This window comes from Papio anubis, chromosome 1 (genome assembly GCF_008728515.1).
Source record: "Papio anubis isolate 15944 chromosome 1, Panubis1.0, whole genome shotgun sequence".
Taxonomy (NCBI): Eukaryota; Metazoa; Chordata; class Mammalia; order Primates; family Cercopithecidae; genus Papio; species Papio anubis.
The window spans coordinates 217,363,661-217,380,310 of NC_044976.1; the positions used below are offsets into that span (position 1 = coordinate 217,363,661).

Below are 16,650 nucleotides of genomic sequence, written 5' to 3' on the forward strand. Positions count from 1 at the left end.
TGGGGAGAGGGTAGAGGAAGGGAAAAGCTAACAAAAAATGTGTCACAGACTACTTAATAACTTCAGATTTCTGAAGTTTTTTTTGAGAAAACAATTCACCTGTGTATGGACAGGTACACTCCCTCTTCTTTAGAGTCCTAGGAAAGTCAGGAACCACAGTGCTATATTGCCGGCAAAACAAATCCAGAGTAATCTTCAGAATTGTGATCACTACCCAAAAATATATTGATATGAAAGTTTACATTTTAGACCCAGTTAAATAACATCTAAATGTATTCTCATTTATTCTGTTTCTGTTTTTCTGTTGTGGTTTTCATGCTTTATTAATGAAAGTTTCTTTATAAAAATCCAGTGACTAATATTTATTAATATTTAATAATGTATTAACAGGAGAGAAATCACTATTTTCTCTTCTAATATTGAGGAAGGGAAGAGTCAAAGCTTACAGTATCTGGAGGGAAAATCAGGACAGATGGTGGTAAAGAGAGTAGGGCTAAAAACAGACAAGAGTATTGACGTGACTCTTCTCCTCCTGCACCATAATACCCTTTGTGCATGCGCACGTGTGCACACACACACGAGGTGCACACCCAGGCCCACCCAGGCACTTTTGCCAAGTGCCTTTGATAGGGATTACAGTACTGCTTTCCCTCTGCCTTTATTCTCAGAAAATATTCTGAGAATATTTTCAGATCATTCACTATTTCAACCTGGAAATTAATGCCCTTGGTTTGAAACCTAGATTTTATTCTTATCATGGTTTCATTTTGGGCAGTTACATAACTTTATTGAGACAAGATTCCTCATCTATAAATGGGAGACAAATATAACAGCAGTTTTATGGGGCAACTGAAGTAAAATCATGCGAATAAACTCTTAGACAGTGCAGATCATTTAGTCATTCCTTAATACAAAATGAATATATTTACTTATTGTTATTGATACTATTAATGTTCTTCAATATTATCAATATTTCTATTATTTTTTTATTTAATAATGTGTTCAGAACTACCAGCTTTTGATTTCTGTTTTTGGTATTTTCCTCCCCTCTCTCACTTCACTGACTTCCTGTAATTACCTGCCTATTTGAATGTGAATCTCAAATAGCCCTTTATATATTGTTTTTGAGAATCCTATTATAATTATTAAAAACAATTCCACGAAGTCACCAAGGTATTAATCTCAGCATCCATTAGCTCTTCTTCCTGATCCCCTCCCTCCTGCTACCCTTGACCCTCTGACAGGCCCCAGTGCTTGTTATTCCCCTCCCTGTGTCCTTGTCTTCTCATCATTCAGCTCCCACTTATAAATAAGAACATGCAGTGTTTGGTTTTCTATTCCGGTGTTAGTTTGCTGAGGATAATGGCTTCCAGCTCCATCCATGTCCCTGCAAAGGACACGATCTCATTCCTTTTTATGGCTGCGTAGTAACCATGGTGTATATGTACCACATTTTCTTTATCTGATCTATCACTGATGGGCATTTTGCTGGATTCCATGTGTTTACTATTGTGAATAGTGCTGCAATGAACATACGCGTGCATATATCTTTATGATAAAATGATTTATATTCCTTTGGGTATATACCTCGTAATGGGGTTGCTGGGTTAACTGATATTTCTGCCTCTAGGTCTTTGAGGAATCACCACACTGTTTTCTACAATGGCTGAACGAATTTATACTCCTACCATCAGTGTAAAACTGTTCTTTTTTCTCCACAATCTCGCCAGCATCTGTTGTTTTAATAATAGCCATTCTGACTGATGTGAGATGGTATCTCATCGTGATATTGATTTGCATTTCTCTATTGATCTAATGTTGTTTCTATTGATCTAATGTTGTTTCTATTGAATTGTTTGAGTTCCTTATGTATTTCGGGTATTAGCCCCTTATAATAATATTAATCATTTACAACTGTTTTCTCTCAATCTATGGTTTTCTTTTTACTCTGTTGTTTCCTTTGCTGTACAGAAGCGTTTTTAGTTTGAGGCAGTCTCACTTTTCCATTTTCACTTTTGTTTCTCATGCTTTTGGAGTCCTGTGGGGGGAAAAGTTTCGGTGTCCTGTTGCACTGCATGGTGACCACTGTTAACAATGAACGTATATTGCAAACCTGCTAACACACTGACTTCTGATCGAGTTTGGCTCATGCAGTGTAATGTACAGTGTACAGTGTCATGTGCTCTCCACACTCCCCAGTTGAGTGGGAAGTACTTCAAGTACTTGTTCCTCCAGCTGCCAGAATTAGTATCTGACAGCTCTCAGCTAAGTCCTTCTCAAGTCACTGTTCCCAGTTGAGGTAAACTGCCTCACCCAAGCTTATGCTGGCTTTCTGCGGGCAAGCCACATGTAATAATTTCTTCTGTGGGAACGCAAACACTGGGACATTTGCCTACTACAAGACAACATGGAAGGGTAATCTCAGAGTTCATCAGAGGAGTAGCCGAGACCGTACTTGTGACTGCATCACAGTTCATTTTCTCCCTGTGCCCAATTTTGCTTCATTAAGGCCACAGGAATTGACACTAGGAACACTCCTCGGTCAGCTTCCTGAATGTCTAAATCTCCATCTCAGCTTTTTTTTTCAGGAATTTCTAAGTGATATTTATTTCTCCTGCTCAGGCTTGCTGATCTGTGGATTCTTGACTATACCCTCTGGCCAGGGTCACCTTTGAGGTGGCCTCCTCCACACAGCCCATCTGTAATCTGGAAGCTGGTCTATCCCCACATGCCATCAAGAGGGAGTGGGCAGAAGGTCAAGGTCTTGCTGCTGTAGGGACTCAGCATAGCCTCTCATTGGTTTTTGTAAATTGTGCCCACATAGTAGTTAATCTCAACTCAGCTACCCAGCATCACTGTCCTTTGTGTTTTTCTGTGGCACTCTGGGCGGTACATACATCTTTTTCTCATCTGACTCACAGCTTGTCTGACCTTAATTCTCTCACACACTACAGTCCTTCAGAGAGACTGATCTACTTAAGGCAAAAGGCTACTCCCTCCATCGGACAGTAGCCGCCCTGTGTTACTACACCATCATACTGATACCCCTGGGACCCAGAGACATTAGTGTTCAGAACATGGAAAGATAAAACTTTTATTATAAGTGATAGGTAAACTTTCATTGAAAGTTTTATTTGTAACTTGATATACTAAATATCTATAACTTACTGCTTGCACTTAGCCAGGAATTTGGGTTTTTTCACAGGAAATAAGATAACCTGACTTTAACTGTAGACTGCATGTGATCAATAACATTCAAAATCAGAGCAGGATTGGCCACTTCAATAAGATCCAACATGCAAAGGCAGAGGTGTCACTAAAATCTATAATGGGCTTGCCTTCTAAACAAAAACAATGGTAATTACAACTTCACTTGAAATAAGCAATTACAGTTTCTCATGTTTTGTGTAGGAGCAGCTTTCCCCATGATCTATTCCATGAGAAATTTTGTTTAAATATATATATTTTTTACAGTTTTGGAAGCTGGGATTTATATATACTAGTAGTGAAGCCCTAGTTCACAAAACTTGCAAAAGGTGGAGCCAGAATCCAAGGGTGCTTGACAGTAGAAAATATTAAGAAGAAATAACAATCACAAAAAGCAGCCCCAGATAAAATCAAATCACAAAGTGCCTGGCACAGTGAATACAATCTGTTGTTACTATTGTTGTTATCACTGATTTTATTACATAGATACACACATATAAAATATTAAAAATACAATTATATCACAGAGATGCAAAAATACTGATACTTATAATGCAGCAGAGATTCTGTCAAGTTTAGTTCAATAAGGAAACTACCATGGATTCTACCACGGTTTCTTTTTATTTCAACTACTCTCTTTGACAACAGCTCATCTTTCAATATCACACCTGTTTAATCTTCCCATCATATTAAACTACAGACAATGCCAGAGCCACATTACCTCACCCCCTTAATGTATTTTTAAGCATCATCTTTTTCCATGAACATCTGTTTACATGTCATTTTTGATCCTAAAGAATTCTCTTCTTTCAATAAATGACAGCTTTCCAAAAGCATTTTGGAAGTATATTAAAATTATGGGTGTCTATAAAATGTCACCGAAAATTAAACATCTTTGGCAACCAAAGTGGCAAGCTTATGCCTCTCTGGTTTATTAATCAGATTTAATTTAGGCCACACCCCTAAGAAGTAGACTATAAACACTGATATAAGAGAAGCCAATACAGCCAGGCTGGAAGAGCTTTTCTCCACCCAAAGAGGCATTAAGACAATGCTGCTCAGACAGGATCCAGCCTTTTGGAAGCAGTCATCACTTTTATCTTCTGTGAGTAGACAATCTGTGATTCTGTAAATACTAGTCACTTAATATTTAATAATTTTCCTGTAAAGTTTGAACTCCAGAGAAGTCACAGCTATACATCTTTATATATTTTACAAATACTATTATCCATTCTACAACCTGAAGAATCAAAACCTGCTAGCTGAGACAGTCATCAGGTTAAATTCTTGTAATAACCTGTGAATTTTGTCAAATTTATGATTTGGCTGTTTCCAATTTATTTTCTGACAGAACAAATTGATTAATCATTTCAGTATCTTGGGGAGGAGAGTTACAGTTTTACTATTAAGTTTTGGCAACAGGGATCAGAAAAGTACAGAATGGAATGTTAGAGGCATTGTTCTCAGTGTTCTATGATTACTCAACAAGTTATTGATGAGAAAAAGGAAGGGATATATACGTGCCTTCTACGAGCATTGCAAAAGAGATCAGTGTGATTTAAAGTAAAGATGTCCACATTTTATCACCATTCTAAGTAAGAAACTATGGGGACAGAATAAAATATAGCTCAAAATTCTTTAGCTTTTTAAGCTATAGTGAAGAAAGAAAAGGAAAATATTTATTTTTCAGGGCAATACTTTATCATACTTCTTTCTACAGTAGTCAGTCTTGAATTTTCAACCTTCTTTTAAATGAAATTATAGATATTTTATTAGTAAGATTATTTAATTCTTCATTTTTCATTTAACTATACTTTGTTTCCATGGTCAATTTTTTAAAAAAATTACCCCAAATAATCATTTTTGTAGGTTCATAAACATTTTAATTAGTGGCAAATTATCTCAGCTTTGTAACATAAAAATATAGACAGTAATTTTAATAAAGCAAATAATTTAATATTATCACATCATAGAAAAATACAGTTACCTACTAATTTTACTTAACACATTTAATTGATCATTTCATGAAATAATCTGAATGCTATGGCATGATGACCAGTTAGACCGATAAAAACTGATAATTTTTATACACCTGAAAATAAAGAATTTTCATTCCACCTAAACATAAAGAATAGAAATATTATCTATTTTCACTGAAAAGGTACAAGCTAATGACATCAAATTTTATAAACTACTTAATCACAGTAGGAACTTCATAATAAGAAAATTATTATGAAGTTTTATTTTTATTTCAGAATTATTTATTTCAGAATTTTTATTTCAGAATTATTATTCCTGAACTGAAAAGTCATGCATGTTGTTGAGATTATTCTCTGAAAACATATGAACCAGTCTGGCATAATTTAAGCAGCTAATTAATTGAAATTGCTATATTTTTATGCTATATATGTTTACCTTACCAAAAACAACAGCAGCAACAACAACTAACATCTTTTATCAAACATGCCATTAAATTGATCCTTAAACATACAGCTGAAGTGAGTGGGAGCAACATTAATGGCTATAACTGGATAACTGAATAAACTGTTATATATACAGAGAATGAAATAGTATTCACCCTTAGGAAGGAAATTCTGACACATGGGATGAAACTTGAGGACATTATGATAAATGAAATAAGACAGTCAAACACACACACACACACACACACACAATGTGGATGGATATTGTGGACGGTCATACAACAATATGATTATACTTGAAGCCACTGTACTGACTGTGCACTTAAAAATAGTTATATGATAGAAAAAAATAATTTAAGAAACTTGTCCAACACCTTACAGTTATGACATTACAGATTGATTTTTTAAAAGATATTTAAACCTGATCAATCTTCAACACTAAGAAAGGTTGAAAAAACAGAGAAATGGGAGATATCAAGTGAAAGAAATGAGTTAGGAGGCTTTGAGGTCTTTCAGCAAAATGACACTGAGGACTATAATTAGAGATTTTTGTATAGTTCCTACATGTAGAAAGTACATGTTATTGCATTTTCTAAGAAGTAAAAAGAAAAGAAATGTGCATGTTAGAGATACCAGGGTGTGAATATGACAAAGTTTTGTCAAATGCAGAATTTATTTGTCAAGAAGGAAATATGTATATTTCCATGATATTTTAAACAACCAAATAAAACCCTCAGGTATTGTGCTGTCAGTAAAATTATGATGCTCAACTAATGCACCCTGGTATCCACTGACCCAACTGCACTGCATTTCCCAGGCATGATTGACATTTGAGTTTAGGGTGGATACAAAAAGTGGAGGCTAAGGGAATGCCCATGGAAGAGATGGGCTCCTTCTGCCATGTAACTTTACTGAATTAGACCATATCCTTGAGATTGAATCAGCATTGATATGCAGGTGTGGCCACATTATTCAACAAGGTAGAAAACTTCCTGCACCAGCAGATCTAAGAGGAAAATGCCTATAAAGATTTCATTTCTCTTGAGACTGAAGAAAAAACTAATTTATCTCTGTGATTGGATAAAGATCTTACTTTTCTTTTTTCTCCTGTACCTGGTAAAGGTTATGCTTGTGGACTGACGAGAAAAAGTCTCATTGCAACAAAGTACCTTGTACAGTTAATGAAAATGTGTATTTACCATTATACTCTTAAATTGCAAAGAAATAAAAAATATCCAAGAATGTCAGTACTGTTTTCAGTCTATCACCTATAAAGGAGGACTAAATGTGTTCGTAACTCCAAATTAAGTATGTTTTCATTTGCAGACTTAGTCTTTCCAGACCTGAGAACATAAGTCACCCTGTTTAGAAAGTTAAAAAAAGTCTTCTTGGATTAAGTCAGGGGAAACCACCTGATTTTGGTAGGTTTCAATGAGTTTTGGTATGTTATAGACCCACAACCTTCATAATCAAGGATGTAGTTTTATATAATGAAATATATTGACTTAATTCAGCTCCTAAAATATTGACTATGCATGATGTAACTCAAGCACAAATAAAATGACAAATTATGTGAATCATTTCATTCCCACTCACTTATGATGGTATCAGATAAAGCAAAATCATTCTGACAGGTCACTTGCAACTTATCCAGAACGTGGATTTGTTATATAAAATTAATCAATACTCAGCCTGAGAAGAATTTATAATTAATCCTTGGAAATGAGAAAAAGTTGAATTAATTTTATGCACAAATTAGAACAATTTGCAAGTGGCAAATGAAAGATTTGACATAGGTTTCATCGCTTTCACACAACTACTTTTCAAGAACTATATAACTCAAATGGAATACCATAAAGGATAAACACTGTCATCTTTTTCTCCATTTGCAGTGTCACTCTTACATGAAATCATGGAAAATGGGAGCTCTACCTCTTATTTCATTCTCCTAGGCCTCTTTAACCACAGCACAGCCCACCAAGTCCTCTTCATGATGCTTCTGGCCATTGTTTTGACCTCCCTGTTTGGCAATGCCCTCATGATTCTCCTGATTCACCGGGACCGCCGGCTCCACACGCCCATGTACTTCCTCCTGAGCCAACTCTCCCTCATGGACATGATGCTGGTTTCCACCACTGTGCCCAAAATGGCGGCTGACTACCTGACCGGAAATAAGGCCATCTCCCGCGCCGGCTGCGGTGCGCAGATCTTCTTCCTCCCCACGCTGGGGGGCGGAGAGTGCTTCCTCTTAGCAGCCATGGCCTATGACCGCTGCGCGGCTGTCTGCCACCCACTCCGATATCCCATGCTCATGAGCTGGCAGCTGTGCCTGAGGATGACCATGTCGTGTTGGCTCCTGGGTGCAGCTGACGGGCTCCTGCAGGCTGCTGCTTCCCTGAGCTTCCCGTATTGCGGGGCGCACGAGATCGATCATTTCTTCTGCGAGGCCCCCGTGCTGGTGCGTTTGGCTTGTGCTGACACTTCAGTCTTCGAAAACGCCATGTACATCTGCTGTGTGTTAATGCTCCTGGTGCCCTTGTCCCTCATCCTGTCCTCCTATGGTCTCATCCTCGCCGCTGTTCTCCACATGCGCTCTCCAGAAGCCCGCAAGAAGGCCTTTGCCACCTGCTCTTCACATGTGGCTGTGGTGGGACTCTTTTATGGAGCTGCCATTTTTACCTACATGAGACCCAAATCTCATAGGTCCACTAACCACGATAAGGTTGTGTCAGCCTTCTATACTGTGTTCACCCCTTTGTTAAACCCCCTCATCTACAGTGTGAGGAACAGTGAGGTCAAGGGAGCCCTGACAAGGTGTATGGGTCGGTGTGTGGCCTTAAGTCATGAATAAGAGTGTATATATTTGCTCCAACATTCTAAACTGTGCAAAGTGTTTGTGTGGAATTTCCTAGAGATGAGGAATATACACTTTTATATCTACTTCTGTTGTGTGTGTCTCTCTCTGTCTCTCTGTGTGTTTGTGTGTGTGTGTGTATGTGTTGCTTTGAATTGCAGATAAATCTTCATTCCTTGGGTTCATTTACTCAGCTATCATTATCCAATCAAATTGTGAATTGTTAAAAATCGGTGAAATCACTAATTTTTAGTAAGATGGCTTTACATCATACCTCACAATAATATTTTGTTCAAAGAATGAATTCACCATTCAAACAGTTTTGAAGGTTAATTGTTGCCATTTGTTTAAAATTGAGGTGTAGCTTACACACAGCAGAATTCTCACATTTAAGGTGTTCCTTTTCAACTGATTTCCACAAATATCTACCCTGGTAATTATGCATTATCAAGAGATACCATTTTCACCACCTCAGAAAGGTCCTGCAGGCCCTTTTCCAGTGATACCCCAGGCCTAAGATACACCCACTGCTCTGATTTTTATCTCTGTTTATTAGTTTGGGCTATTCTAAAATTTCATATCAAAGGAAACCAGTAGTATTGTCTTGAATCTTGTTTCCTTCTTTCAGCTGAATATATTTCTAAAATCCCTCCACATTTTTACCTCATTGATATGTTGCTCTTCTTTTACTGCTAAGTAGTATTTCGTTTTTGGAAAATTTCATCATTTGTTTATCCATTATTTTGCTGATGGGCATCTGGGCTATTATAAGTTTGAAGCTCTTATGATTGAAATGTCTGTTAATCTCCTATTTGTAATAATATGTTTTTATTTTTCTTGGTAGGTGTCTGATGAACTCTAGTAAACTGTTTTCAAAGTGATTGTTTACTCTTATACTGCCACTGACAATGCACACAAGTTCCAGTTGCTCCAAATATTGATGTTTTCTTCATTTTAGCAATTCTTCTGAGTGTAGTAGGAACTGAGTTTGCTTATAATTTGCATTTTCCTGATGACTAATAATGGTGAGGCCTCTTGCATTAGCTTATTTTCTATTGCCTAGTGATATAAACTGTCTATTTCAGTTTTTGGGAAAAAAAATCTGTATATGCTTCTAAAGCAAAAACAACTTGGTTATTAATTAATAGGCAATCTATGGCATTCATAGGACTATTTGGAATTTTGGAAATAAAATCATATATTGGGTTATTTGTTATTATATTTCCTGACACATGTTATCATTCAATGCCTCAAGCTTTGCTATTTTATTAAACCAGGTATTTAGTACATCTCTTCCACCTCCTGCATTCTGCTTAAAGCTATAAATCTGTTTGTTTTAATTATGAATTGTAACAGAACATTCCACTTCACTGGAGGAATGATGCCACTAAAAACACACAGATTTTATTAATTTTACATATACAGGGACTTTTTCACAAGAGCATGGAATCTGAAGAAGTGGCCAAAGAGAGACAATTTTCTATTTTCCCAAGAAGAAATGACAGGACAAAGGGGATCGGCTAACAGCAATACATTTCTAAGTGAGTCATTAGGAGGTATATGAAGGGGAGTAAAACTTGTAGAAGGATTACTTAGGTAAGTGTATTCATTCTGATCCATTGCAGTGCAGATCCCAGTGTCTGGTGAGAGGGCTATTTTCTCAGCTGGTACATGGAGGGTGTACCTGCCGAGGGATCTCTATGGCTTCGCGCATGTAGGAAGAGAATGATCGGCTGGCCCTTTCTGAAACAACCACTGCTCCTATGTTTTTAACTCAAAGTAATCAGTATTCCAAATTGCTATTTGGGGGATGGCATGTCTTTCACTCCTTTACTGGTAAATGATTATATAGATACAGTAACTTTCAGGCAAGAAATTTGGCTTGTTAAAGGGACTGCTGAGTTTACAAAGGAAACAACAATAAACATACATTTATTTCTATATCAATTTATTTATAAATATATACTCATGTGATCTCCAAAAACAAAAAATTAAATCCAAAAATCAACTGTAATACAATAGTTTCACATATTTAGAGTTTTTTTTCTTAACTTTGCTTTTTTTTGGTCTGAATCTTTTCTTTCACAACTTTTCCTTTTCTTGAAATAAGGAGCAGAGGAATGTAGAGCAGACGCTCTCAGGGAGCAGGAGCCAGAGAGATCCAGGTTGGCAGGTCCCTGCAGTACTGTGGAAGTGGCGGCCCCTGGGGATTGTGGAAGAAAGGCTGGTTGAGGCATTTACCCCGGGCCTGCAGGTTGTGCTTTAGGGTATCTAAAGCCAATTTATTACCCTTTAAACCTGGTTTATTTCTATAAACACAGGCATAATTTGATAATAGGGTAATTTCATCAAATAGTCAACTTCCATATCCTTTCAGACACATTAAGTGAATTGTTTTAACCCTCGCCTAGATGAAGTAGAGTATAACTTCTTATATAATAACTATAATAATAGTAATAAACAGAAATACCTCTTGTTCATTTAGTACTTACTTTGCAAATGTATTTTGCTTAATATTTCACCTTCATTTTATTATTTTAGTTATAACCATAACCTTCCAGAATCGGCTCAGTGTTAATTCTCATTTTTTAAAAAACAATGGAGACAAGCTTATTGGGGTAAAATTCATTGTTTACCTTTATATAGACCTGAATCCAGTTGTCTCCCTTTAAAAAGCTTGCACTCAGGAAAGAGCTAGTTGTCACAGTGTTTCAGTGAGCACTGCCCCCATCCCACTCATATACACATGCACACTCATTTGAAATCGCCATCATTTCTTCTACTAGAGTTCAAGATGTTGTAAATGGTTTTCCTCCTTTCACACAAGCTATTGCTGCAGGTTCTTCTCGCTTTTCTCAGGCATCCCCTAGGGACATGGCTCCTAATGGTGCCCTATGAAAGGGTGGCTGTTTTCTCTCCCAGAAGCCACACACTACAGGACTTCCTGTTGGGCAGGTGTCTTTCATCCTTTTCCTTGCTCCTTTCAAACCACATATCCCCCTTCTCCCTGCAAACTGTCAGCTAATCAGAAAGAAATCACTGAACTGACTATCACCCAATACCTCTGAGTCACTCTCAAGGAGGTGACATTGAAACAAACATCTGAGTAGCACGAACAGCAGCTGGACACCATGAGGAAGGAAGGGGTATTGAGCCCAGTGTGCTAAATGTGAAAGGCCCTGCCTGGAATGTCCTGTGAGCAGCGGAACTTGGTAAGGTCAAATGTGGTGGGAGATGAGGACCCCAGGAGGACTTCAGGGTCAGGTCATGTAGGAAGGCACAGGTGATGTTCAGGGTGCTCTAGGGTCCACCTGCAGTCAGCCCTCATCAGGAAGGGGCAGACAGTCCACATAAACGTAAGCAGCTAAACTGTAGATTAAACGTGACGTTCTGACAGAGCAGGCTCTGAGGGGGAGAGAGTAATCGCCTTGAAGAGAACAAGGAAGTCTCCGTGGAGGGAAGATTTACATGCAAAATTTTAGGAAAATTGAAGAAATTGAAGCCTTTAGAAGTGCTGGGGAAGAATGTTTATGTGCAAGAAAGAACCCAACTTATGAAAAAGATGCAAGACAGCTCAATTTCTGTAAATACAAATACTTCAGTTTCACCAGAAATGTGAACTAAACTCAGGCAAATTTTATGATTTTTTTTTAAATTTTAAAAAATGTGACCCAGCAGAATGTCTGCAGACTCAAAACTGTGGTCCCAGAAAGAAGAATCTAGTATTAGGACTGAAATGTATTTATATGGGGAGAAATCTGAGGCAGGGAATTAACTTAGTTGTCATAATATTACAATATTTGTGTTTCTATCATATAAAAGCAGGTGCTAAATATTTTGAGTAAAACATATTGGAATTATAGATTGAAGATGCCCCCAATATAAAATCTAATAGATGTGTTAAGGGTAGCAAACGATTATCACAGACCACTGTGCTAGTTTTTTTATTCCCAGATCAACTCACTTGCCTTCTTCACTAAGTCTTTCTCATTAATATATTTCTGCTGTATATTCTGATCACAAAATGACTAACATTCTAAAATAATCTCCGTATGTACATAATGTGCTAAAGTGAATTAGTACTTTAAGATACGCCTGTAGTAGGCTTGATTTTTACAAATTATTCAATAAAGCAAATGTAATAGTTTCATTTTATTTAGATAAATGATACACCATTGAAATTATTTGAAATGACTTAATAGAAATATAAACTTATTATCTTTAACACAGAATTTTAGTTTTGATTCAAATATAAAAAGTTAGAAACTCAGTGGTACTTATTACATTACTTTTACTATTAAAATTGAAAGGTTATATAAATGTAACAAGTAACATCATAGTTGACTAAATTGTTGCACATCCAGTTGAAATTTAATACATTAACAAACAATAATCCAAAGATCTTTAATTGACAGGAGTGGTAAAGAGTTTGTCTGCTGTCAGTGGAGAAATCATGTTGGCTAACTTTTTGTATACCCCTCGTTTTGGTCTCTGAAAAGATTCTGTTTGTCCACTGTGTCCTTTTAAAATTGACATTGCCTTTGGCATTGAATTTTCTTTCCCTCAGCATAATCCTATCGCTTTTTTAATCTGCAGGTGAAAGTGGAGATTGTACATTGATGCATACAATTTGTGGCCAAATTCCTGCTACTGCAATCTCAACAGTCTAGGCAGTTACTTACAGTTCCACAACACGCACATTCAGAGTGGTACCAAACAGACTTAGGTTTCCTTTGACAGTACTGCTGTTTCTAAAAATATATTTTGTGTCTATTCATTTCCATTTGAAACCAATATCCATCAAAATCTACTGCTAAGATAGAGTTTTTAATCTCTTGATTATTCCCAATATTAGTTAAATGCCGCTGCATTGAGAATAGTTTCAACAATAGATTTCAGTGGGAGCAAACGTAACTTGCTTCTTTGTGACACGCAAGGTACCTAATGTCTTCTGCAGCGTTCTCAAGGGAAAGTGCTTGATGAGGTTTGAGCCGTGGAGTCTTTTCCTTGTCAGGCTGACACTCGCCATCTAGTGCTTGCAGCTGCCTTCATTTCAATTCAACCCCAGTTAATGTTTTTAGTCCTGCAAGGCTTCTAAGTATGAGACTTGGGTGATATCTATTTCATGTTTTAGGCAGATGAATCTTTGACCCGCAATGCTTATTGTTTTATCTCTGCTAACTCTAGCATGGTTCATCTCACACTTGCTGGGTTTTGCTATGCATTCTATAGTAGAACATGTAACAGAGTTAACAAATAACTTGCTAACTACCACACAAAATACATTTCCCTAGTTTCTGGAAATAACCTCAGTTTTTGCCTTTAATTACCTCCACTATAATGAGAAAATAGTTTTCTTTTTTCTAATGCCATCATAAGGTTATTAAGTGCATAATAAGAGAGAATTCAGTTTTGTCATCAGTAATAGAGACTTGGTAAGTAGGGACTTAAACATAAAACACGAATTTAAAAAATTAATTGACACATAATACTTGCACATGTTTATGGAGTACAGAGTGATATTTGGATACATACAAAGTGTAATCATCACATCAGGGTAATTAGCATATTAATCACCTCAAACATTTGTGTGTGTATGTGTGTGTGTGTGTGTGCATGCATGTGTGCTGGGTACGTTGAAAATCCTCTCTTGCAGCTATTTGAAAACATACAAAAAATTGTCATTAACGATAATCATCCTAGAGTGCTATAGAACACTGGAACTTATTCCTCCAACATAGTTATAATTTTGTCCTCATTGAGCAACTTCTCTCTCTCCTCCTTAGCTCCCCATGTTTCCCAGCCTCTAGTAACCACTATCCTACTATCTACTTCTATAAGATCCGATTTTTTACCTTCTGTATATGAATGAGAACATGCAGTATTTATCCTCCTGTGGTCTGGTTTATGTCACTCAATATAATGTTCTCCAGGCTCATCCTGTTGCCACAAATGACAAAATTTCATTCTTTTTATGACCGGATAGTATTCCATTGTGTATATATAACACATTTTCTTTATCTGTTCATTGGTTGATGAACATGTAGTTTGATTCCATGTCTTGGATATTGTGAATAGTGCGGCACTAAACATGGATGTGCAGATGTCTCTTCAATGGGCTAAATTCCTTTCCTTTGTATATGTACCCAGGAGTGGAATTCCTGGATTATATGATAGATCTATATTTTTAGGAACCTTCATACTGTTCTTTATAATAGCTATACTAATTTACATTCCCATCAACGCTGTGTAAGACTTCTCTTTCTCTACATCCTCACCAGCATTTGTTATTTTTTGTCTTTTTTGATTTGTCATTGTTGTTTTGATTTGCATTTCCCTTATGATTAGTGATGTTGAATATTTTTTCAAGTACTTGGCTATTTTTATGTCTTCTTTTGAGAACTATGTATTTAGATAATTTACCCATTTTTAATTGGATTATGGGTTTTTTTGCTATTGATTTGAGTTCCTTGCATATACTATATATTAATCTTTTGTCAGATGAATAGTTTGCAAATATTATCTTCCATTTTGCAGGTTGTCTTTTCACCCTGTTGAATGTTGCCTTTGCTGTGCAGAAGATTTTTAGTTTAATATAGCCGTACTTGTCTGTTTTGTTTTGTTGCCTGTGCTTTTGAGGTCATACATAAAATATTTCCTGAGACCAATGTTGAAGCACTTCCCTCAAAGCAAGAATCATTTTTAATTTGTTTATAAGAAGCAAGTGTTTATTTTGGCTAATCAGGGCAGGTTTTGTGATTGGTCATCAACAGGAAATTGCCTGGTAGAGCACTATCTTCGGCTCCTTAATACCTTGGATTTTGTCCCTATGAAACAGAGGAACATTTCAGGAACATACATCATCATATCCATATGCTAAAGAATCAGGATGAAGGAAGCAAGAAGGGTCTGTATCTTCAGTCCCCACCACTCATGTGTTGTAGTTGTCCAGGATTTAATCAGTTGGCCAGACTCTACTGGCTTCAAGAAGTGACGAGTAGTGTGTGATTATACGTGGATGGTGCTGAGCTCATACAGGTTCTGTTCATTTGAAAGAGAAGGATAGAATGTGTGCTTTACAGCCACCATGACCACACATGGAACCCAGTTGATGAGAAGGAATAACCCCTGAGAGACATTTACATAAGCAGAACATGTAGGCGATAGTGACACAATTATGGAAGGGGGTAGAGATAAAGAGAGTTCCAGAATGGCTGTGTGATTTCTGGCTTGGGCAGTTGTGCATGGTAGTTTTTACTTGAGCATTTTAGTGCATGATGTGATGTATTTGATGTCACCGTGAGACGCTAATTATAGGATTCCCTCAAACTGGGTCGCAGTAACAAGGAGAAGACATGTGGTCACTCACTCTGTAATGATTGTATGGAGTTGAAAAAATAGAAGGGAAAAATGATGAATGAAAACATCAAATGGCTGGTATAAAATGAAATTGTAAGCAGCTCAGGTTATTTGATTTCAAAGTCTCAGTTTGCTGTGTATCACACAATTTCATGTGTGCGTGTGGATGAGGAAGCCAACCTAAACATTCTCATTCAATGTGGTGAGCTGCTTTCTTCCTAGCTGAATGAATCAAATTTCTGGACAGTGAGTACAAAATATACTTCTGATCAATTCCATTATGTTATACCTTGCTTTACAGAATTTGATTCTATCATATCCTGAATCTCTCTTCTTTCATACCTTCCCTTTCTGCTGCTCTTTTCCTCCCCCTTACTTTCTCATTGTCTCCCATTCCCTGGTATATAACCACTTACATGTGAATTTAAGAAACAAAAAAAAAAAAAGAAGAAGAAGAATACTAATATAGTATTAATAGTAGTAACGATATTAATCATTCTGAATACTGATTGTGTACCAGGCCTCTGTTTTCGCTCTTCACTCTGTGTGTGTGTGTGTGTGTGTGTGTCTGTGTGTGTGTGTGTCTGTGTGTGTGTGTGTGTTTGTGGTGGGAGGTATTTAATGATTCTCATCTAATATTCAAAATAACTTTATCAGGCAGGTGCTGTCATGATCTTCATTTAATAGAATTTCATTTCAGATATAATTTAATGAATATTTCAGATATAATTTCATATCTGGTGTTTCATGTAAGACAGAAAAAATATTTTCAGGTTATTGTATTTGCATTAAATTTTCTTGTTTATC

At 36.7% G+C, this 16,650-nt stretch overlaps 1 protein-coding gene across 2 annotated transcripts in view; it reads left to right on the top strand.

The window, feature by feature from the left end:
- LOC101003803 (olfactory receptor 2T8) overlaps window positions 1–12,579 on the top strand; it is a 28,609-nt gene extending 16,030 nt beyond the window's left edge. Inside the window, exons 1-2 of one of the 2 annotated variants that reach the window (XM_031660441.1) lie at window positions 1,722–4,802; window positions 7,523–12,579. In XM_031660441.1, the coding sequence (XP_031516301.1) occupies window position 4,802; window positions 7,523–8,481 (960 nt within the window). In that variant the 5' untranslated portion in view covers window positions 1,722–4,801 and the 3' untranslated portion in view covers window positions 8,482–12,579. Of the gene's footprint in view, window positions 1–1,721; window positions 4,803–7,522 lie in introns of those variants that run through there. The other variant, XM_009195519.4, reaches the window with a different exon arrangement.
- The last annotated feature ends 4,071 nt before the right edge of the window (window positions 12,580–16,650 follow it).